At 36.7% G+C, this 24563-nt stretch overlaps 1 protein-coding gene across 1 annotated transcript; it reads left to right on the top strand.

Annotated features, from left to right (window-relative positions):
* Window positions 1–6397: 6397 nt before the first annotated feature.
* Window positions 6398–13055, top strand: LOC136204152 (uncharacterized). The gene is made up of 16 exons (XM_065995350.1): window positions 6398–6585; window positions 6697–6725; window positions 6892–7003; window positions 7085–7182; window positions 7741–7837; window positions 7924–8013; window positions 8122–8184; window positions 8925–8999; window positions 9101–9166; window positions 9236–9313; window positions 10279–10389; window positions 10469–10546; window positions 10636–10755; window positions 11614–11657; window positions 11752–11779; window positions 12786–13055. Exons 1-16 carry the CDS (start codon window positions 6553–6555, stop codon window positions 12789–12791), a joined length of 1128 nt encoding a protein of 375 aa, XP_065851422.1. The 5' UTR covers window positions 6398–6552; the 3' UTR covers window positions 12792–13055.
* Window positions 13056–24563: the final 11508 nt, after the last annotated feature.

Genomic DNA, 24563 nt, shown 5'->3' on the forward strand with positions numbered 1-24563 from the left:
GGAAGGAGTCCTCCCGAGAGCAACTGTCGTGACTTTAGAGAATTTATCCGGGATGGGAATCTGACTGAAGTAGAAAGCTCCGGTCCTTTCTACACATGGTCGAATGGCAGAAGGGGAAGTGAGCATGTTGAATGCAAGTTGGATAGGGCTTTGATTACTGAAAATTTCATGGACTGCTGGAATCGGGTTAATTGCTCCGTTCTACCTAGGAATAAATCTGATCACTGTCTGATCCTTATTTCCTGCGCCTTAGGACATTCTAAGAGAAATAGGTTTCATTTTCTGTCTATGTGGACCACGCATGCGTCACTACGAAAGTTAATTGAGGATCACTGGTCCGCCTGCGACCTCTCTCTCCCGCCTTCGCAGTTGCTAAGCCATAAACTGAGGACCCTCAAGCATAAAATTCGGGTTTGGAATAAAGAGGTTTTTGGAATGGTGGAGCAAAATATCTCTGAGGCGATGGCCAAACTGGAGAATATTCAAGGGTTGATTTCTAGAGAGGGCCTGACTGACAGCAATTTTGAAGCTGAGTCTAGCGCGCAGCAACATCTAGATATGCAGCTTTACAGGCAAGAGCTTTTATTCAGGGACAAGAGCAGGGAGAAATGGCTTGCTGCTGGTGACAGAAACTCATCGTTCTTCCATCGGTCTGCCAAAATCAGGAAAGTTCAAACATCCCTGGACAGCCTGATGATTGACAACGTGTTAATCAATGATGAATCTGTTGTTGCTCAACATGTGGTTAGCTATTATGCTTCTCTTTTCACCGGAAACTCAAGACAGATTAATCAAGAAGATGTCAGTTCAGTCATCCCTCATTGTGTCACCCCCATGGAAGATGACCTATTGACTAGCAGACCCTCGTGTGATGAAATCCGCAGAACCGTCTTCAGCATGAGCAAAGATAGTTCTCCGGGACCGGATGGATTCGGAGGTATGTTCTATCAGAAATATTGGGATATTATTAGTCATGATGTTTGTCAGATGGTTTGCAGTTTCTTTGACTCCGGTTTCATATTGCCTGGACTAAACTCGAGTATAATTGCTCTAATCCCCAAAGTAGAAGGAGCCAATGAGATTCACCAATTCCGTCCTATTGCCATGGGTAACTTCAGTTACAAGATAATTTCTAAAATTATTGCAGACAGATTGGCTCCAATTGCTTCCAGGATCATATCTGACAACCAGTTCGGGTTCATCAAGGGTAGAAGCATACACCATTGCATTGTTGCTGCCTCAGAGGGTATAAATCTGCTTAATAAGAAGTGTTTTGGGGGCAATTTAGCGCTTAAGATTGATATTAGAAAAGCCTTTGACACCCTGGATTGGAAGTTCATGCTTGCAGTACTTGAAGCCTTCGGTTTTTCCCTAAAATTCAGGAATTGGATCTCGGAGATTTTGAGATCGGCTAGAATCTCAGTTGCGATTGGCGAAGACATCAAAGGTTATTTTGGTTGCTCCTGTGGGGTAAGACAAGGGGACCCTATTTCTCCCATTCTTTTTGGGATTGCAGAAGACTACCTGGGTCGATGGATCACTAAACTGGTTGAAGAAGGCAGATTAGACCCTGTGAGATATACAAACGCTGCTGCTTTCCCATCTCACCTGTTCTACGCAGATGACATGATGATCTTTGCAAGAGCAACCTCTAAAAACATGAAATGCATTAGAGATTTATTTGTCAAGTATGAAGATATCTCTGGTCAGGCAGTCAATTGGAGTAAATCACAGGCCCTCTTTGGCAAGTTTACTACCTCTGTGCGCAGAAGCAGACTCTCCGATATTCTGGGAATCAGTCAGACTAGCCTTCCGTTGCACTATCTGGGAGTCCCGTTGTTTCAAGGAGCACCCAGGTCGAGATTTCTGAATCCTTTGATTGATAAATTTCTCAGTAAATTCAGTCTGTGGAAAGGGCACTCTCTCTCCTTTGCAGGCAGGCTCACCCTGATTAAGTCTGCGTTAACTGGGGCTCTTGTTCACTCTTTTCTTCTGTATAGATGGCCTGTTTCTCTTATGGAGAGACTGAATAAAGCCATCCGTAATTTCCTTTGGACAGGAGACAGAGATAAAAGAAAGTTCATTGCTGTACCTTGGAAGGTCTGCTGTCAGCAACTAGCAAATGGGGGTTTGGGGATCAAGGATCTCAGAAATTTTAACTCCTCGCTGCTAGCGAAGTTCAGTTGGGATCTTATTCAGGGCAATGGTTTCATTATCAACTTGCTCAGACTCCGATTTCTAGAGGCATCTGGGATGCCTAAGAGATACATCACGAACTCAACCATCTGGACTTCAATAAGAGCTAATTTCGACTTAATTAATGAAGATGCTGTTTGGTGGTTTGGTGAAGGCTCAAATCTCAATTTTTGGACTGACAGATGGATAGTTCCCTCGGTTGCTGATCAGCTTGAGATTCCCAGAAAAACACAGGCGAAGCTTTATGACCCCATCCATAGATTCAGATCTGACGGCAACTGGACTAACTTACATCAGATTCTGATCGAAGTCCAGAGAAGTATTAGGCAAATCGAGTCTTTTGACGGGAATGGAGGGAAGGATCTCTGTATTTGGCTTCCTTCAGATTCTGGTCGGCTAACGGTCAGGTCTGTGTATCAGCATCTCGCTCAGGGAGAGCCTGTGATGTGGAATAAATTCATATGGAATTCTTCAGTCCCTCCTAGCAGAGCCGCTACATGTTGGAAGCTGTTGTAAGGAAAACTGGCTATCCAAAAGCTTCTGCAAGCTCGCGGTCTGTCCTTGGCGCAGAGGTGTGAACTGTGCAAAATCAGCGAAGAGGACGAGATCCATCTCTTCATGCGCTGTTCTGTTGCGAAACAGCTTTGGAGCATGATTTTCGACATCTTCAATCAGAGCTGTAACTTCATGTTAAGTTTTGAGGAATTTTTCTCTGAGATTCGGACAGCTCGAATTATCCGGAGCAGGCGAAGCTGCTGGAAGTTTGCTGCTGTAACCTGCATATGGTTCATATGGAAGGTTCGAAATCAAGCGATTTTTGAAGACGCGCTCCCTTCAATCCAAACATTAAAATATAGGCTGACCCTTTTACTCAATGATAGAGCAAAAGGCTCGCTGATAGAAGACAGGCCGCCCCCTGAACCAAATTTCGTTTCTGTTCGCTGGATTGCTCCGCCGGTTAACTGGCTGAAAGTTAACACTGATGGAGCTTCGAGTAGTTCTGGACTCGCAGGAGCAGGAGGAGTTTTTCGAAACTCTCGGGGGTTCGTTCTTGGCTGTTATGCTTTTCCTATACAGAACGTGCCCGCACACATCGCTGAGCTCAAGGCAATAATATACGCAATCACAGCAGCGAGAGAAAGAAATTGGCGGTACATCTGGATTGAATCCGACTCAAGTTATGTGGTTCATTTGTTAAATAACAATTGCGGGGAGGTCCCTTGGAAAATCAAGAGAGATTGGCAAACTTGTCTGAATCAACTCTCGACGATGAATTGGAGAGCAACACACATATTCAGGGAAGGGAATCAAGTAGCGGACAGACTCGCGAATTACGGTCAATCGGCTTCTTCCAGTTGCTGGTGGCACTCGGCTCCTCAGTTCTGTCAGAGTCTAGTGTTCGATGACATGTGCAACGTAGCTCATATCCACATGATGTAATTTATTTTTTTCTTGACTTCGTACTCTTTATATTCTGTTTTTTCTTTATCTTTTAATAAACGGGATGTTGGTCGTGCTGGAGGTGCCAACCTAGTTGGGATGTCCGGTCTTCCTTCGAGTCCCACCCTTCATATAAAAAAAAATATGTATGAAATGTCCTCCATTTGACATGAAGAACCACGTGCTTCTAATAATTTCCACAAGACATCAGAAGCAAAGTGGACAATATAGAGATTTTCTTACCACATCCATCTTATAAATCGATCACTACCCTTAATTTTATCATCATCAAAAAGCAAATAGGATGATTCTTTATGCATTTGTCCATGAAGGACTTTCTGGCTGAGCATGCAATCAAGATGCTCTTTTTCTGGTTGGATCATCCTCCAAAATAGTCAAAATATACTTCACCTCATATTTAATGAATATAGGTACTTTTTCTACCAAAAAAAAACATCAATATTGAAATACCATAGCCTCTTAAGTAGTACGTGACAATCATCCATGTCTATTATCAGTGGCGGAGCCAGAGCTCAAAATCCTGAGGGGCTCCATTGCATGACGATTTTTTTTCTTAATAACGACTTAAGGCTTTGATTCATAGTAGTCAAATCAAAATTTTCAAAATTTTGATAACATAAGGGTAAATTTGATCATAATTGGAAACATTAAGGTACAAAACAATTGAGATTCAATATAAAGTAAGGATAAGGTGCAAAAATACTCTAATGTTTACACCTAAGAACAATTTTACCCCTAACGTCTAAAATGGTGCAATTTTACCCTTAAACGTTGGCAACCAATAGCAATTTTATACCCAACGTTGACAAGTTAAAAAAAAATACAATTAAAAATAATAAAAGAGAATGAGGTTAATAATAATTAAAAATGATACTTAATATTTTTAAAGGAGAATGAGGTTTAAGGGAAAAAATTAAAATGAGATAAAAAATGAAGAGAGGAAGATTTGAATCTAGGACCAATTGGATGTAGAGCTTTGTTTAATTATCACTACAACCAACTATGCAAACTTAGTTTTATGTTATATAATCACATTCTACATTATAAGTACCAATTTTAACTATTTTGAGGGCTGCTTAGGACTGAACCACTGTTCGTCAAGGGCGTTCCGGAGGGTCGGAGGGTCGGGAGACCCTCCCCTACCCCCCTAGCTTCGCCCCTGTCTATTATATCATAATATACTTCATCCATGTATCCTCCGATGGAAATTGAAACTTTACACCTTTATGTGACTCTCAATTCACCTACAAGTAAAAGTTCTCCAATCATATACTCTATTTTACCCACTCTTTAAAACTTTTATTATTATTATTATATTCATTTTTCACATAACAATTTTTTTTTGAATAAATATAACATTTATATTCTTTATATTATTAATCAAAATATATCCATTTATTAATTTTTATCATGTTTTTATAATTCGTGTAATGTTTTTCTAATTCGTGTAATGTTTTTATAATTCGTGTAATGTTTTTCTAATTCGTGTAACGTTTTTATGATTCGTATAATATTTAAATATTTTGATAATTTATGTAGTATTTAGTGTTTTTATAATTATAATTTAATATTTAAATGTACAACACAATAAAAAATTAAATAACATGAATACTTCTAAAAAAATAATACCTAAATAATAAATATACATGTACAAAAAAAATAAATATACATAAAATTAATATTTGAAATAAAAACAAATATTTAAAACAAATATTATATAAAACAAACACTATATAAAACTAATATCATATAAAACAAAATATTAATTTATTAAAACAATTAGATTTAAAAAAAATATCATTATCTTGCCTTGCGGTAAAGATACCGCAAGGTAAGGTGGTACTGCATATTTGCAGTACCACAAACCTTGCTGCATCTTTGCAGCAAGGTTATCCAGCTCCATTGGAGCTGGATTTTCAATGGCACTCTATATTTAGAGTGCCCTTGGAGATACTTAATGTTAGAACCGCATATCCCGATCTTGGTCATTTTATCTTTTTTTTTAAATTCGTGCAATACATTTTTGACATTTAACTTTTTTTTTTCGTAACTGATAGAATAATTGATTATATTTACATAAATTCAGAGACTAATTAGATATTTTATGCAAATTGAGGGATTATCAAAACACTTGAAAGTTTATGAGACTAATCAATCTTTTTTTTTTTTGTACAAATTCCAATGACAAATAATGTATTACTAAGGTGTTGTTTGATAAAACTGAAAATTAAGTGCTGAAAAAATACGTACTGAATTTTAAGTGCTGAATTTTATAAGTGCTAAGAGTATTGAATGATTTAATTTTTATAAAAATATTAGTTGATAATGTTTAACTTAAAATGTTAAGTTAAATATTTTGACTTATCAAAATAAGTGGTTTTTAACTTAATTAACTAATTTAAGTGGGGAAGAAACAACCCTTATCAAACGCACTTAAATTAAATAAGTGCTTAACATTTTAATTTAAGCAATTAAGTGATTTATCAAACAATGTCTAAGTTTTTTTTTTTTTTAAAACCACAAAACTTTCGGTACAAATCAGATAAATCCCATGGTTGATTTTTTTACCTTTTCCCAAATCAAATACGTGATCTAATTAAATTGCGCCACTTGACTAAAACTTCAGTGCTGAAGTGGATCGAGCGTAAACTAAGAGAAAGTAGCTGACCACATAGGATCCAAGCCGTGCGGGAATTAACAAGCAAATATTCAAAATTAGTTCGCTTTAGATCTTTCTCCCAGCAAAATAAATTAAAAAAAAAAGTTCAGTTTTCACTTTCAAAATTTACCCTCTTTTCTTCAGCATCATCACGGAGAAGACAAGAGGAGACACACATTCTCTCTGCTTCGAATAACGAATCCATAACCAATCTTTCTCTTTCAATCTTCTTCACAATGCCAGCTACTGATACAGACTTCGATCTCAGAGTACGATCTCTCTCTTCCTCTTCATTTCTCTTTCTTTGCATTTCCCTCTGTTGTTAACTCCAGATTCTACCTCTTTATTAACTCTCTGTCTCTCTATTGCTCTTTGCACAGTCGTCCACCGCCTCCGCTTACTCAATTGGGTCAGTGCTCCGACTTCTACACTTATTTTCTTTGATTTGTGCGTTGCAATTGATTTATGGATATTTGTAGTGATTTTCTGATTCGAAATGTACACAATGTTGTTTGTGTTTCTCTTGTGCTTTTTATGAGGTTCATCCGGGTTAGGTTTTTGATTTTGTGTCACAGGGATTATACATTTGCCGATGCGAGTAACCTTGAGCATTGTGCAAAGTACTTGAACCAGACGCTCGTTACCTTTGGCTTCCCTGCCTCTCTCGACCTCTTTGCTAATGATCCGGTGTGTTTTCTTCTATCTTGACTTTTTTCTTTAAATATTCGTATTCTTCATTCTTTTTGAGGAATTGTTTCGGGTTTTTAGGTTTCAATTGCGCGGACCTGCAACTGTGTATACTCTTTGCTTCAACAAAGACAGCGAGATGTTGAATTTCGAGAATCTTCTAATGAGCAGAGACAGAGGTAACCTTTTTTACTCAATAGCTTTTTACTCGTGTTTGTGGGGAACGTTGAAAGTTTCTTGGATTTGACATGTCAGTTAAAACTAGTTTCAGGAATTGTGCTTTCTTTCTTTTCCTTTTTTTCTTCTTAAATTTAAGGTGCATGTGGAGTTCATTTTGTTAACTTACTTTTTTTCCCGCCTAATTTTGATTCAGCTTTGCCATTTTTATATTTGATTTTGTTATTTTTGTTGTTACTATTAATGAGGTATGGCTAGTTTCTCAACTCAATATATTCACATTCATATTGACAAGAGTGTATCAAATAAATAGAATCCCATCTAAGTAATGGATAGGGGACAGGATTTGAACCCGTGGCATTCTGTACCCAAAACATCATTTTAGCCACGTCGTCTTCCTTGTTTTACTAAATTTTAGATATCTATTGCCAGGCGAAGCTTTATTAAACATTACACATTCTAGATTGTGTTGGCACCTACCTATATTTGCAATATTTTGAAAGATTAATTAGTTTCAGGTCTTCTCTACAACTTTAAATTGCATTATTTCCATCTTCCAGACTACTATCGGATATATCGAGATTGGAGGCCAAAGTTGAGAGGCTCGAGTCCCAGTTAGAAGCCAAAGATAGGGAAATAGCAACAATCACCCGAACGGTTAGATGCCTGTAATTAGGAAGTGAAATTGTTTTACCTTTTAACTTTTACCTGCTTGCTAAGGCTGTGGAGCTCTCATATGATAGGAAGCTAAAGCTAAAGCAGCTTTCAAGGCCCAAATTGAAAAGCTTCAACAGGAACGGGATGAATTTCAAAGAATGGTTATTGGCAATCAGGTTGGGGCACTTTTTATTTTAGGTTTATTTGCTGCATTTTATTTTTGGTGGTGTGGGATGGAATGTACAGATCATAACAAGTACGTTTTGATAATTAATGTGCTAAAGCAAGTGAGGACTCAACAAATACATGAGATGAAGAAAAAGGAAAAGGAGTACATAAAATTGCAGGTTTGTTATTTTTATATGCTCTTGATTAATGTGAGACAATTGATCTTATTCCTTAGCATTGTTATAGAATATCTATATATGTCATACCAATGATATCATAATTAGCATAGGGCAGCAAGTAGTATGAGCAGCGCATCTGTGCCCATGAAATGATCTGAGGTTGACTGAATAGAAGCAACTTGACCATCTTAAAAATTAATTCAGTCTAGCTCACGTATATTAAAGTTCCTTTTAGACCAAAATTAACAAAAATGAAAGCTTTGTTAAAAAGTGAATAAAATTATAAAGGTTTCATTTTGCCTAAACTTACTGTTAATAATATTGTTCTTTGAAATATTTATTTAGAAGTACTGAAACTAGCATAGAAAAATGTTTTCTTGTATAAAATTATAATATATTTGTACCCAAGCATTGGGAGCTTATCATACGAACGATTAAAAAATACCATTGTTTCGAAACTTTTTCAAATAAATGTTCAAATTTACTTTGAATGATTTATTGATAGCTCTATTATGTTATGTTTTTAGTTTTTCATCAGATTAAGTGCATATGAACAGCAATCTGCTCTCGTTAGATTGCTAATTTTTACATATTAAGTAAATTCCTAGCCTAAATTGAAGCATATTTTGTGAATAAACTGAGCCTAAGCTTGCTGAATCTTGTCTTGGCTTGATCATCCTTAGACAAGAGTAATTCTGGGAGGTGGGCAAGATATAACTTTATTTCATCTTTATTTGCAGGAGAGGCTAAATCAAGTATTGATGGAGAAAAAGAAGGAATCAAGATCAGGCATGGAGATAATGAATTTGCTTCAGGTACTGGTTTAATAAACATATAATATCATTTCATTTTGTTTATTTTTCTTGTTGTAAATTAGCAATTCTAACCATTTGATGGCTTTCTATGACATTTACAGAAAGAAGGCAGGCAGCGTGGCACGTGGAATGGGAAGAAGACTGATAATGATTTCTATAAGAAAATAGTATGTATGCTGGTCGACTTGGAATTTTGTGGGCATGGTTAAGTTATGATTGTGATACTTTATTGATAGGTGGATGCCTATGAGTCTAAGAATCAAGAATTGATGGCAGAAAATGCTGATTTGAGGGCATCATTGCGATCAATGCAGGTTTGTATCTATAATCCCTGCTGTTTGTCATACTTATCCAGTTGCCCTTTTTGTGGATTCTCACTCAGTGTTTGGCTTTTCCTACCGCAAACAATATGTTCGTGTGGTTTTATGTCTGTGTTTGGTTATGGTTTTAGCAACACAATGGTTAGGTTTCTTCGTTGCAATCTGGATAAGTAGGATCAGAACCTAGAAATGTCCTCTTGTAATGAGGTATGAAGGCTATGTGCTTCTGTTTCTTCCTAAGTCTGAGGTGCGAGCTTTGTGCACTAACTGTCCTTTATGCAATTCTTTATCGACTAAAATTAGTTTATTTTATTTCCGTACTTCATGTGTTGTTTTGCATCAAATGTTTTTTGGGTATTGGGATTTTGTTAGTTCATAGGATATGGTTCACATTTGTACTGTAAAATTGATAAGTCAAGAATGGGGATTAATCTCTGTTGCAAGATGCAGATAAGGAACTAAAAGTCTTTGAGATTTGAACTTCCAGTTTCCTTGAAATAAGTGAAATGAGTGCCCTTAAATTACTAGTATTAGCCAGATGGCATTCAAGTGTTTGCCACCATTATTATCAGTTATAATATTAGCTGGGTATATCGATGGAAATTCTTTTCTATTGTTTTTGTCAGGGTAAATGCAGTGTACAAAGGTTGAAATCATAAAAATTGGAAAGGAATAAAAAAGGCTAAGAGATCTATGTCCACATACGTATCCTGGAAATATATGGTCTTTAACTGCTAGTTTGTACAGTTAAATCTCTACCTCTTGTTCGTTCCAGTCATGTCAGTCGTGAAGTCTCAGTATATATAGCTTGAGAAATGTAGACAATATTGTTTTCTTGGGGCTGTATTCATGTGGGTTTGCCATCTTTATTCATCAGTATTATCAAAATTATTCTGTGTAGAAACTTTTAAGATGGATGTTCATGGGAATATGCTCTGATGTCCTAAGCTTGCTTACAGGTAGATATGCGTGATTTCATAAATGCTCCAAATGGTTCAGTCAAGCAGTCATTAGCGGGCAATGAAAGACCAGAAACTGACTGTTCTCAATCTCCATTAGGTGGAAGGACGGTATGTTTTTTGTTATTTCTCAAAGAGTCAGTAGTTCTATTGCTGTTTGTTGTGACCAAGAGTATTTGACAATTCACAGGATGTATTTGACCTTCCCTTTCGCATGGCTAGAGATCAAATTGAGGAAAATCTCCGAAATAAGATGGCTTCCATAAAGGTTTCAGTTGTTTTCATTTTGTCATCCTTGTTAGGGAAGGATCCTAGAGACAGCAAGTGATTTCCATGTTTGTGCTTGTAAATTTGAAGGAACGCATGGTTCAATTACAAGACGCTCAGAAAGGAGCAGAAGTCACTTCTGAAGCAACAGAGAGAGAGCTTGAACTCGAAGCTCAACTTGTTGAGGCAAGAAGTATAATCCAGGAGCAGGTATTGTAACTTCCCATTCTATATTTCTAATGCATCATTTTAACCATTCTAATTCACGTACTATCTAGACTGAATGAACTAATTCATTCGGTCTCTGCTAATCTCTTTGGTTAATTGAACTCTTGGTAAATTGAACTTGCCAATAATTTCAGTACAACCTTGTAACTCCAAATTCTATTAGTAAAAAAATAACTATTGCTTGGTTTTGGACCTTTGGTAGTGACAATGTTAACTGGGTAAAGAAATTTTAATACTATTTTACAATTAAAACTAGGTCATGACTAATTTAAATAGTCAGCCTATTAATTGCTAATTTCTATGGAAGATTGCCGATTGCAATGCTATTGAAGTGAAGTCTAAAATGAGATATTTGCAAATACGAACTAAAAATTAGTAACAGTACTGAAGTTCATAATATAGTTGAGTATGAATGAATTAACACCTAATTATATGCAACTTATTTGTGTGTTCAACCTATCAGTTACCAGGTATGAAGCAGTGTTATGTATCATTTATCATTGACTTTGCGCCTTTGATATCCTTTATAGGAGTAAAAATATTCATTTTTGGGTAATTATTTGATTAGTTAAATCTGTGTATTCTCACTGCTTTGAAGTTGGGAGGACCTTGTTTCATGACTAATCTCACGGATGAGATTGCGGTAAAAATGTAAATCAGTGGATATATATTTGACAAATAGGGTTCCCAAATGCTTTCATCTTTTGTCGTTTGTTCTTGACCAATTTGACAATCTCTACAAGAATAATAAAAAGAAGTATCAACCTCCTTAGAGTTTGTGGTTTTTATTATCCATTTTTTTGTTAGATATGGTTAACAATATAATTGGGTCCTTTTCAGGCATCCATAATGACTAAACATCTTGCTAAGTCTGAGAGGCCAAGGTATTCTCAGATTCATTATTGCCAAAAATGGTGTGCATTTATATGGTTGTACACTTATATGTGATACTTAACGACAATTTTAAATATATGACAGGGAATCTATGATCTCATCACCAACTGAGGTATGTTCATGATGCTTTTTTGGTTGGTTTGTAGTAGAAATTGAAACCACGTTATTAAAATCAGATTTTCTGTATTTCTTAAGCCCCTGCACTTTTTTCACCCTTAAACTTATATTTGGGTCAAATTTGGTACTCTCTAACAGGAAACTTTGAAATCTGGTACCTTTCTAACGGTTCTGTTATGCGTGTCTTTCACATCCTGTTAGAACGCTAGTGTCATGAGGTGGAGATAACTGCCATATAGGGCACATTTTGACAGAAAACTAAAACATTTGTCCTATGTGGCTCTTGGTTCCACCTGTCCTGCGTTTCAACACACAATGTAGAAGACACAAGTGATGGAGCTGTTAGAGGGGGGGGGGGGGTGTTAGATTATACCGAAAATGTAAGTTCAAGGTTGAAAAATCACCAAATCAAACTAAAGGCTTAAAGGAAACATTTTGACATGTAGAGAGGGTCACTGAAGTTTGGAGTTAGTTCCAAGAAAGTCATTGAAGTTAATTTTGTTTTAATGAAGTCATTCTAGCCATTTCAGACAAAAAAAGAAAAATAACTTGAATAGTTACGTCACTTTGAAAATGATTGACTCTTACTTATGATATGACAACCAAATAATAGCAAAAGAGAATAAAAATTATATTTTTTATTTACTTAATTCAACTACTTAAAACTCATATGTGACAGCCAAAAAATGTTTTTTTTGTCACGTGGCACACATGTGGTTGTCACATGGCTATTGTTTTAAGTTTTATCGAACGAGGTTGTTACGCCACTATTTTAGTGATTTTTTCGGTCGAATTGGTTGGAATGACTTTAATGAAATAAAAATAAGAGTTCAATGATTTTATTGAAACGGAACGAAATTCAATGACCTTTCTGAAAACTGACACCAAATTTCAGTGACCACTTTTGCACTATGCAATTTCACGTGTAGAGAGGGCATAGTTTGCCAAGTTATTGATGTTCCATAAAAGTTATGCTTACCCACTTAATCATTGGTCGTCAGGCTTGATGGTATTTACGTTATAGTCATTGAGATGAAGGAAGATGGCTGTGTAGTAAAATGCGCACCAGAATGTAACTAACACATGTATAATCTTATTCCCCTATTCTAGTCGACTATCTATCTCTAGTATGCTTTTCTTTGTTGTAATTCCCATTAAAATTTAGTTTTAAGCTGTAGTTTTAATGTCATGAGCATCTAAACTTTGTTGTATGCTGATAGTTCCCATCAGTTTTGTCTACTATCGTTTTAGCTAAGAATTGTTTTTATTTATCGGGATAAGTTCAAATTTTTCTTCGGGAACTGCTGATTTACTCCTAATGTACGAAATGGTAAAAATTTACTTCTACTTTTCTAAGCACGATCAATTTATCCTATTTAAATTTGAACAGGGCTGCACATTAGATTTTTTAAATAAATTTGTTGGTAAACTAAAGTAGTTTGTGTATTTTGGTAGATTGTTTGTATTTGTATTAGTAATATAATAAACATATTAGACACTTTGACTGTTTTTCGTGTGATTGACATAGTTGATATTTTAGCAGTTGTAACTCTGTCAGTCGCATAGTAAATATTTTACACACTGATGTGGAACTCAAATAACAGTTAAACTAGTATGTTTAGATTATTTTTTAGGTTTAAAGCATTATTTGGCCCCTGACCTATCCAAAATTGTGTCATTTGGCCTCTGATCTATTATTTCGTTACATTTGGCCCTTGACCTATCTAATTTGGTGAAATTTCACTCAATTTGTATGAATACTTAATAGAATCGTTATCTCATTGATAAGTAATGATATTTTCACACTTAAACTTGAAACGTGATATTTCTTAAAGTTTTTTTCCCACATTATCTGGAAATAATTAATTCGATTAAAATAAAAAAACAAATCCCAAAATAAAATCTATTAAGTTCATGTGTCAAAATATCGTTACTTATCAATGAGATAATGATTCGGTTAAGTTTGAATCCAAATTAGGTGAAAGTTCACCAATTTTGGATAGATCAGGGGCCAAATGTGATCAAATCATAAGTCAGGGGCCAAATGACAAAATTTTGGATAGATCAAGGGCCAAATAGTACTTTAAACCTATTTTTTATTACATATAATTTTGTTTGGAAAGACTTAATTTTTTTTTTTTTTTTATCATTTCGTACATTAGTCTAAAAAAACAGACTCTGGTGAATTTGCATCCAATCCCTTTATTCTTTCTTTTGTGTCAAAAGGATTGGTACAATTCTTAACTAAATATCTTAACAAAGTTAGTTTGGGGCTGGAGGTGCTTCTTCATTTACTGGATAATGTAGCTTATCACCCAGTTTAACATAAATGGGGTCGGTTTCTTTAGGTGAATTATGGCATTACGATAAGGCTGAATTGTAGTGTTCAAATTCTTTTTCTTTTTTTGTTGTAACACAAATTTTGGCCTTCAAAACATATCAAATGACACCTTTTAATTTGAAAGGGCTATGGTTGGCCTCAAGAAATTACAAGTAGTGGAGTAATTGATTATTTTGCAATTTGATCAGTATCCAAAATGAAGACGTAGATACACTTCTGATGAAATTAGAGATGGGGTTAAATGCATCATTGGTCACTGAACTTACATGGTTGTTTCAAAATGGTCACTCAACTTCAATTTGTCTCAGTAAAATCACTCAACTTTGAGTTTTATCTCAATTAGGTTACTCCGTCGATTTTAGTGGTTAAAACGTATCGAAATAATGACATTAGTGACACATCAACATGAGTTAACTCAAATCTCTAACCGAAACAAAATGTGACAGCCACATGTCAGGTATTTTTATGAAAAAACTAAATTTTAGTTTTTTTTCATAAAAATAATAGACACGTGATAGCCGGGCGCATATATGGATGTCATGTGTCATTTCGGTTAGAAATATGAGTTGTCTCATATTGACGTATCACTTATGTCATCATTCCGATGTTTTTTAATCACTGAAATCGTTATAGTGACCTAATTGAGACAAAACTCAAAATTGAGTGATTTTATTGAGACAAATTGAAGTTAAGTGACAATTTTAAGATACCCATGTAAGTTCAGTGACCAATGGTGCATTTAACCCTATTATATAACATAATATACATTTACACGCCTTGTGAAAATTATTTTATTTTTTATATGTTATTATATATATTTTTAAAGTTTATAATAGATATTACATATTTTTTATATATAAAAAAGACAGGCTTAATATATCATTTGCTCCTCAATGTGTCCAAAAAATTTGATTGGCTGATGAACTTACATTGTATTTCATTAGCTCCCTAAACTTGTTTAAAGTATTATGATTAAATCTATAAAACGTCAAAAAAATGTACAAAATAAAAAGTTAATTTGTTTTAAAGACTTAAAATCATAAATTAAACTTTTACTTTTTAAGTTTTGAATTTGTTTACGGATTTAGACAAATTATAATGTATGTCACTTTAAACAAGTTCAGAAGGTAAATAGATCACTGTAAGCAAGCTCAGGAGGTCAAAATGTTATTTTAAACAAATTCAGATGGTTAAAAGAAAAAGTTAAGACAGCTAATAAGATATTATATAAATTTAAGGACCATTCAAACTTTGTAAACAAATTCACGGGTTTTTGATGTATTAAACCAAAAATATATTACATATTTATTTATTTTTTTTTTGATGAAAAAATATATTACATATTTTCCCGGGGAGGCTGATCACTGATAATGCTCTTATAGCCTTCGAAATGTTCCATTCAATGAAACACAAATATAAAGGGAAACAAGGTTATTGTGCATTGAAGCTAGATATGAATAAAGCCTACGACCGAGTGGAATGGACCTTTCTAGAGAGCGTCATGCGAACTATGGGATTTCCAGAGAATGTTCTGAGGCTAATACAGAGGTGCTTATCTTCAATTTCCTACTCTTTCCTTATAAATGGGGTACCAACAGGCTATGTAAAGCCCAACAGGGGTCTTCGTCAAGGAGACCCAATCTCACCCTATTTGTTTCTTATCTGTGCGGAAGGGTTGTCAGCATTGATTAGGAAAGCTGAAGTGGATGGTGCTCTACACGGAATCAGAATAAGCTCTCATTGTCCTATGGTTACTCACTTGCTGTTTGCTGATGATTCATTAGTGTTCTTTCGGGCTGACCAAAATGAATGCAGGGTCATCAAGAACATACTAAGTACGTATGAAAGAGCCTCGGGCTAGATGGTTAATTACGACAAATCGGAGATCAGTTTTAGCTCCAATTTGGATACCCAACAGAGAGAGGCATTACAGGAGCTCCTGGAGGTGAGGGAGATAGAGGCACTTCCCAAGTATCTAGGAATGCCTACAGTGATAGGAAGATCAAAGAAGGCTATCTTTAATTTTCTTCGTGATAGAGTGCAAAAAAGAGTTGGTGGGTGGAATGAGCGCTGCCTTTCTAGAGCCGGAAAAGAAGTTTTGATAAAAGCAGTTGTGCAGGCTATCCCACAGTACCTCATGAGCTGCTTCCTATTGCCAAAAACCTTCTATGATGAGTTACAGGCGTTAACTGCAGACCTATGGTGGGGCCAACAAAAAGGAAAGAAGCGGATACACTGGGTCAGATGGAACAAACTATGTGCGCCTAAGACGACAGGAGGGTTAGGGTTCCGACACTTTTACTCCTCTAATCAAGCTTTGTTGGCGAAACAAGTGTGGAGACTCATCAGTCGACCTCAGTCGTTATGCACCACAATCCTAAAATCCAAATACTTGAAACACCACTCCCTATTTGAGGTCTCGAGCAAAGGAACTGACAGTTTTATTTGACGAAGCTTACTAAGTGTGAGGTCAATCTTAACTAATAGTGGGATGTGGCGTGTGGGCTCCGGCGATCAAATTAAAATCATGTCATCCCGTTGGGTGTCGGGACTCCCAAATTCACGACCTCTCTCTCTTCGGCATCCAACCCCTTCAGAATATGTGTCCTGTTTAATCTCAGAAGAACAGAGTCGGCATTGGAATGAACAGCTGATCTATAGTTTCTGTAACATGGAAGACGCCACAAGGATACTACAAATTCCCCTCCCAAGCTCCGCTATCGATGATAATATTTTCTGGCAAGACACCAAGAATGGAGCGTACAAAGTCAAAATTGGGTATCGGGCTGCACTTGAAGGCAACAAAATCCTCAATGGGTTAGCATCATCCTCTGGAGGTCCTGACCCACTATGGAGGAAAATTTGGAAAATCAACCTGGCCCCAAAAATCATCCAATTTCTCTGGGGCGTATGCAAAAACTCCTTGCCATCCATGGATAATTTATTCAAAAGGAAGGCGGTGGCTGAAAACCTGTGCTTATTCTGCGGTAAAAATGATGGATCTCTCCTACATATATTCAGGAGTTGTATAGCCAACAAGAAACTATGGAAGTCCGTTGAAGTCGGGATGAAAGTATACAAACTGCCTGCACAAAATTGTATCCAATGGATAACATCGGCCAATCAAGGAATGAGTGCAACTGAATTTCGTACCTTCTGCGCCTGCTTATGGTTGATTTGGTTCTCCCACAATCGCATCCTCCACGGCGAACCCCCTCTATCCGAACAAGCCTTCCTCAATGGGGTGATAAACGCTATTGAACCAGGAGATAGGAAAATTCAGCAAAACCCCCAGCAGCGCCTGCCAGAAATAGCAATGTGGATTCCCCCTCCTGTCGATTTTGTCAAATTAAACTGTGATGCTGCAGTTACTGATCTGAGTTCTGACGGGAAAGCCACGGCCGGTTTCGTTGCTCGTGATTGTACAGGAAAAATCAAGATGTGCGGTGCATGCCCTCTCGGTCTCTGCTGGTCGGTAGAGCACGCCGAATTACTTGCAATCCTCAACGGAATGACGTTCGCGCTTCAAGGGGGTTCCCAAAGAATCATCATTTCTTCTGATAGCAAAACGGCTATTGACGCCATACACAGGATGGGAGGGCTGAGTTATATTGATTTAATCGTGAAAGTCATTTGGGAGAAAGCACTTAATTTTGTATGCTGTAACTTTGTCCATGAGGGAAGGGGTCAAAATAAAATGGCCCATGAGTTGGCCAAATGGGGAAGAAACTTAAATGGGCCTCATATCTTTTTAGGGGATCCACCTTCCTACTTATCCACTTGTATCAATTATGTTCCTAATTCTTATTAATGCAAGTTTCTATTATTATCAAAAAAAAAAAAAAAAAGAATTACATATTTTCAAAAGAATAGTTAGAATCAATTGATTAAAATGCTTGTGTAAAGTAGCTATATAGGGGATACATCATAGCATATTTTAGTATATGGTAAAACGTCAGAATAAAATAAAATTAAATATTATTAAACTGTGACGTTATTCTTTGAATTTTGAATTACGGTTTAGTCCACATATTATATTATATTATATGTATAACTTCAATGTGGTATCGTATGCATTTTTATTCTTAAGTAGGAAACAACATAATACTTTCCCACTTATTTAATTTTCTTATAAAATTTCAAATTGTAAATTCAAGTAGCAAATTTTTTATTATATAACAACTGAATTTAAAAACTGAAGCAAAAGTTATTAGTAGTATAATAATTCAAATAGGAAGAATAGACAACTCCCCTTTAAATCGTCAATACCAAGGTTTCAAGATAGTCAAACACACTTTTGATGATTTTCAAACATAACCTTATATATAAAATTTGAATTTGTTTATTTAAATACTTTTTTGATTAAATTTTAATTTTAATATTTCTATTTTTTTTGTTTAAATAATTATTTTAATTTAAAGTGAATAATTATAAATTAAAATTATTTAGACTCATCGTGTTCCACAACTAGCTCAACGTGTTGGGAGTTGGGCAATGCTGGAGCTTGGCATTGGGCAGTGCTAGAGCAAGAGCGGCAGGCAATGCCGGAGCAAGGCTGGGTCGAAGAGATAGCTTCAGCTCATCATGTCAGGCGAGAAAAAAATGATACTTGCAATTTGGACTCGTCGTGCTGCCAGCCATCTTAACATGTTGGGCGTTGGGCAGTGCTAGAGCAGGGAGATGGGGCATTCCTAGAGGGAGGTTGGTCATTGCTGGAGCAGGGCTGGACCGTGACAGACAACTCGACAAGCTGTAAAGCTGGCTCGACGAGCTTACATTTTTAGAATTAATTAAAGTGCAGTTTTTAGTTTGTAGATCATTGTATCTTCTTTCAATTAATTTCGGTGTAGTCGATGTGTGATCATGAATATGCAATCATGGTTTCCGTTCTTCCGTTGCAATTATCTCATTTCTGCGCTTAAATAGCTAATCTGAGAATTCCTTTCAATTAAGTATTATATCTATTATAATTTTGTCACTAGGTATTATAGAGAGAATTTTAATTTTTCATATACAAATGTAGATACTTATAATTAATTTTTAAGTTAAAAACATATAATTTTAAAAAAAAAAGTCAAAATATATATAAAAAATTTGAATTTATTTATTTGAGTGTTTTTTTAATTAAATTTAAATTTTAATATTTCTATTTTTGTATTTAAATAATTATTTTAATTTAAAGTGTTTTGTTTTTTTTGATAAGGAAGGATCATCTTATTAAATATCAGCAGTAAGAGTAGTACATACACAAGGAGGAGATACAAAAATCCAGACATTCCTCTCAAAGGCAGGTGTAGCTGCACGAGCTAAAGAATGAGCAGCGGAATTCGCTGACTTACGAATTAATGAAATTGACACATTAACTATATCCTTAATAAGGATTTTGCAGTCTTTAATAACTAAATCCAGAGCCGAATTGCCACTAGTTTCTCGCTGAATAGCATACACTAGCAATTATGAATCTGATTCCACCAACACGTTCTGCCTGCCAGACTCCTTTAACCAACTCAACGCTTCACGATACGAGATCGCCTCCACTAAAAAAAGGGTCTATACGGCAGTAAATAGTTCCGTTACCTGCAGCTTGGAACCCGCCACCGCTATCCCGCAAGATGAATCTGTAGCCAGCAGTACCCGAGACAGAAAATATGACCCCGTCAATATTAAGTTTTAACATACATGGCGGGGGTTTGCACCATTTCTGAGTTACATCAGCGGTCGTCACAACCGCGCCACGTCCCTGGCTCTGAGCAACTTTCCAACTTGAGATGAATTGCATGGCAGTGGAGAAGAGTATGGTAGGCGTCATGACTTGTTTTGACCATACTTTATTATTTCGGTTAAGCCATAAGAACCAGCAGTAGACCGCCACCATACCAGTTTTCGACGGGAACGTTAACCCCCGCTTCTCCCAGAACTCCCTAAACGAAGAGCAAGAATCTCTCAGTCCTGCAACGCTGGTCAGACCCCAGAAAAGCTGAGACTGACGACATCCAACTAAGGCATGGAAGTCGTCCTCCTTCGATTGTAGGCATGACGGACACAGGTTATTGATCGGAACCCTTCGAGCAGATAAAGCGCTCAGTGACGATAGACAGCCAGCCAAGGTTCTCCAAATTAGATTTTTTACCTTGGGTGGAACTTGAAGAGCCCACATCGTATCCCAATTAACTCCGGTAATTGTCAACGATGGATTATTGCCGTATTTTTCAGACACGGGTGTTTATATGCACTTTTCACACAAAACTTGTCTCTCTTTCCCCAGTACCATTCCCACGCATCAGACACCAGATGATGACTTAGGGGAATCCTTCGTATAAGTCCTGTATCCCGATCCACAAAGATCCCATTGATTAATTCCAAGTTCCACTCCCCCGAAGGTTGTCGGATATTATTCACAGTATCCACCTCAAGGCCGGGAGGCGCGCACTCTCTACAAAAGGGTGGTCAGGGTCAGGTAGCCAAGGGTTTTCCCAGATGTTAATAGACTCCCATGTCCCAACAACGCGTCTAGCTCCAGAAATAACAAGTGACTGAGCGGCATGTATACTTCTCCATATAAAGTTGGGCTGATTACCAAGATCTGCCTCTAGAAAGGAAGAAGAGGGAAAGTACTTAGCCTTATATACCCGTGCAAGTAATAAATCTGGATTAGTTAGAAGCCTTCAGCCTTGTTTAGCTAGGAGAGCTAGATTAAATAAATGTAGCTTTCGAAAACCCAATCCTCCTAAGCTCTTTGGGGCACACAGTTTCTCCCATGACTTCCAATGCAGGCCTCTCTCTTCGGAACCAGTTCCCCACCAAAATGAATTCATCATTCTTTCCAGATCATCACACAGAAGTTGAGGTAAAAGGAATAGACTCATAGCATAGGAGGGGAAGGCTTGGATAATAGATTTCAACAGAATCTCCTTACCAGTTCGAGATAACATTTTTGCCTTCCATGTTGTGACCCTTGCTCTAACTCTGTCTGCAATGTATTGGAACACTTGTGTTTTACCTCTTCCAACTAAAGCTGGGAGACCAAAGTATGTTGCAGTGCCCAGCCCCATAGGTACTCCAAAAACCAAGCTTAAGGTCGAACGGAGATCCGCGCTACAATTTTTGTTGAACGAGATGGAGGATTTGGAGAAGTTTACCTTCTGCCCAGAAGTTGCTTCATATTTTTGCAAACACTGCTGAACCGCTAAGCACTCTTCCTTTGACGCTTTGAAGAACAAGTAGCTGTCATCTGCAAAGAAGAGATGAGAGATTGACGGGGCTGATTGAACTATCTGGCAACCATGGATCTGACCTTGAACTTATAAACTTTGCAAAGACGCTGATAAACCTTCTGCACAAATCAAAAAAAGATAGGGAGAGATAGGGTCACCCTGACGCAGGCCACGTTGTGGCAGAATTGGTCCAATCACATGATTATTATGAGTAACATTATATCTGACCTTTGTAACACACTGCATTACTAGAGATATTCATTTGTCATCAAAACCCAACCTCTACATCATTTGTTCCGAAAATGCCCACTCAACCCGATCATAAGCCTTGGTCATATCAAGTTTAAGAGAAACATACCCTTGTTTACCTCGAGTTCTATTGATGGGTGTCGAATCCACCAAAGTTAATTATAACTTCACTTAGCCAAAAATAAATTGTAAAAGAGCAAGTAAAGGTCGTACCCAAAGGACTAATACTGATCTAATCACAAATATAACCAAGCAATTAACAAAAAATAAATAAGGGGGATTGAAATTGTTGATTAATGAATAAATAAAAATTGCAGAATCAAATTGAAATTGAATGTAAAATTATATGTTGGAATTTCAATTAAGGGAGATTCCGCAGGCCAAACAATTATTTCCCATCAATCATTGACGGTGAGACATTATCTTAATTAACATGATCTGGATTGGTTATAGGCGTTCCTTATTCATTCCCGACCTAATCCTTCCTTAATTGTAAAGCAAATCCTAGAGCGCCTAAAGATAAGCTCCTATTCAATCAGACAGCTCTAGCTTAGCGCTTAGAATTTAATCCGTCGAAAGCATTATGAATTAGAAGGACCCAATTTAAGTTAACCGAATTCTTAGCGATTCCGATTTAAACCAAATCACATGTTCATGCGCTTAATCGTTGTTAAGATATTCAGATGATTACAAATCCTATTTCCTAACGTTGTTCAATGAATGAAAAAGCAAAAGTCTGGCCAAACCTTCACCTGAACCTCCAATGATGGTCTGATTTTATAGATTAACAAACATGCAAACAGCTCATATAAATTCAGATTTCTAAATTAAAGAGTAACAATCTCACGATAGAAAATAATGATTGCCTTTGATTAATCCCTTAACCGAATAAAGTGTTTAGCTACACATAGTCATGAAATTGACTATGATAGCCATTAAAGATGATAAAAATGAATAAAGCTAACTAAGAATCCAAAAAGAGAAAAAAACCTAAAAAGAACTTATCCCCCAAGGTGTAAATTCTCATCTATTTATAGAGAAAACCCCCTCCTAAAAGTTGGGTAACAAAATAATATCTATCTAAATCATCAACCTCTTTTACAAATTTCAAATCCCTGATTTTCTGCCTTCTATTTCGAGTTGGAAAAGGTCCTGGTCAATCAGAAGATTCGGAGGTCCTTAGTCTTGGGCAAGACTAACTCCAATTTCGCTTCAGCTCCTTTAATTCAGCACCAAATTCCTTTCTGGTCCAAAGTTTCTCCAATTAAGCCCAATTCTGCTCCTTTTAATCATTTGAGTCCTGTGGAAGCAAATCAAACCAAAACAAGCAATAATACCCAAAATAACACTAAATTAATTAAATAACCTAGCACTAAAGTGGACATTTGAACGTTGAATTTGAGACTTATCATCTATGCTCCGGGAAATGGTTTACTTCAAATGCAAGCATAATATTGTCTGTAATCAACCGTCCTGGGATGAAAGCGCTCTATATGGGTGAAATAATAATATCCAGAACTTTCTTTAGCCTGTTAGACACTGTTTTTGCCAGAATCTTGTAGATAACATTGCATAAAGCTATATGATACTTTTTCTAGAGAAGACTTCTTTGAGATTAGAACAATATTTGTGTCATGGATACTCTCCGAAAATAGCCCTTCATTCAGCCATTGAATACATGATTGAATCACATCTGGACCTACCAAGTCCCAATATTGTTGGTAGAAGCATGGGTTAAAGCCATCAGGCTCGGGGCTTTTATCAGGATGCATTGAGAAAACCGCCCTCTTTATCTCATCAGTAGTATACGGTTGGAGAAGTTCAGCATTTAGATCCGTCGAGATTTTTGACTGAATATTGTTCAAAATAGGCTCAGAACGACAACCTGAAGAAGTGAAGATTTTTGTAAAATAGTCTAAAATCAGAGAAGGTAACCCTGTCTCCCAGACGACCCAGTTTCCTTCCTCATCTTTCAGCCATCGAATTTCATTCCTTTTACCCCCACTTGTAGCAGCAGAGTGAAAAAACTTTGAGTTCTGGTCACCAGCTTTGAGCCATAAGGTCTTACTTCTCTGCTTCCAATAGGCTTCTTGTTGGAGGAGAAGATCATCAAGGCGATTCCTAGCAGCCAATAGTGCCTCGATCGCAAGCCTATCAGTACGAGATTTCAGGCTTCTAATTTCTGATATGCAGTAACGAATTTCTTTCTTAAACCGGCTGCAAATGTTGTTTCCCCAAGCTGCAAGTATTTCGCCACATTTTTCCTGTTTAACCAGAATTCCTTTAGCATTTGAATGTTTCCAGGCCAAAGTTATCTGGTCTTTGCAATCAGCTTCTTTTATCCAAACATTTTCGAACCGAAAGCAGCGAGACATAGTATCCATAATGTTAATTAGAGACAAGAAGAGTACCGTATGATCACTGCATTGAGCATCTTCATTCAAGACAGAAGCCAAACTGAACTGCGCAAACCAACTGTTATTAGCAAGGGCCCGGTCAAGTTTCTGTTCTATAGCATTTATTGAACCACGACCTCTTTCCCACGTGAACAGGTAACCCTTCATACTGACTTCTGACAACCCACAATCTGTAATAGCATCATTGAAGCCCCTTATCAAGGCAGGGGGGTGTCTATTACCTCCTCTCTTCTCAGAATGAGAGAGCATATCATTAAAATCCCTAATGATAACCCAGGGATCAGAATTATTCAAGCTAAGACTCCTCAGTAACTGCCAAGAATCTTCCCGATGCGACCTTTCGGGGGAGCCATAAAAACTGGTTAATTGATACTCCGGCAAACCTAATAAAGTGACCCTAAAGTCAATGAAATTAGAAGAATAACCAAGCAACTGAACCGAATTAACAGTTCTCCACAAGAGCGCTAAGCCCCCTCCATTGTTAATCGGATCAACAAAAAACAGGCCCTTAAAGGAAAGCTTTCGCTTCAAAGCTTCCACTTTAAGACGACTGCATTT

Source organism: Euphorbia lathyris, chromosome 8 (genome assembly GCF_963576675.1).
Source record: "Euphorbia lathyris chromosome 8, ddEupLath1.1, whole genome shotgun sequence".
Classification (NCBI taxonomy): Eukaryota; Viridiplantae; Streptophyta; class Magnoliopsida; order Malpighiales; family Euphorbiaceae; genus Euphorbia; species Euphorbia lathyris.

Bases quoted from the DNA above. Each gene is read 5' to 3' on its own strand.
- LOC136204152 (XM_065995350.1), top strand. From the start codon at position 6,553: ATGCCAGCTACTGATACAGACTTCGATCTCAGA. The intron at 6,726-6,891 runs GTCAGTGCTCCG...TTTGTGTCACAG, and splicing joins GCCTCCGCTTACTCAATTGG to GGATTATACATTTGCCGATG. The intron at 10,547-10,635 runs GTTTCAGTTGTT...GTAAATTTGAAG, and splicing joins ATAAGATGGCTTCCATAAAG to GAACGCATGGTTCAATTACA.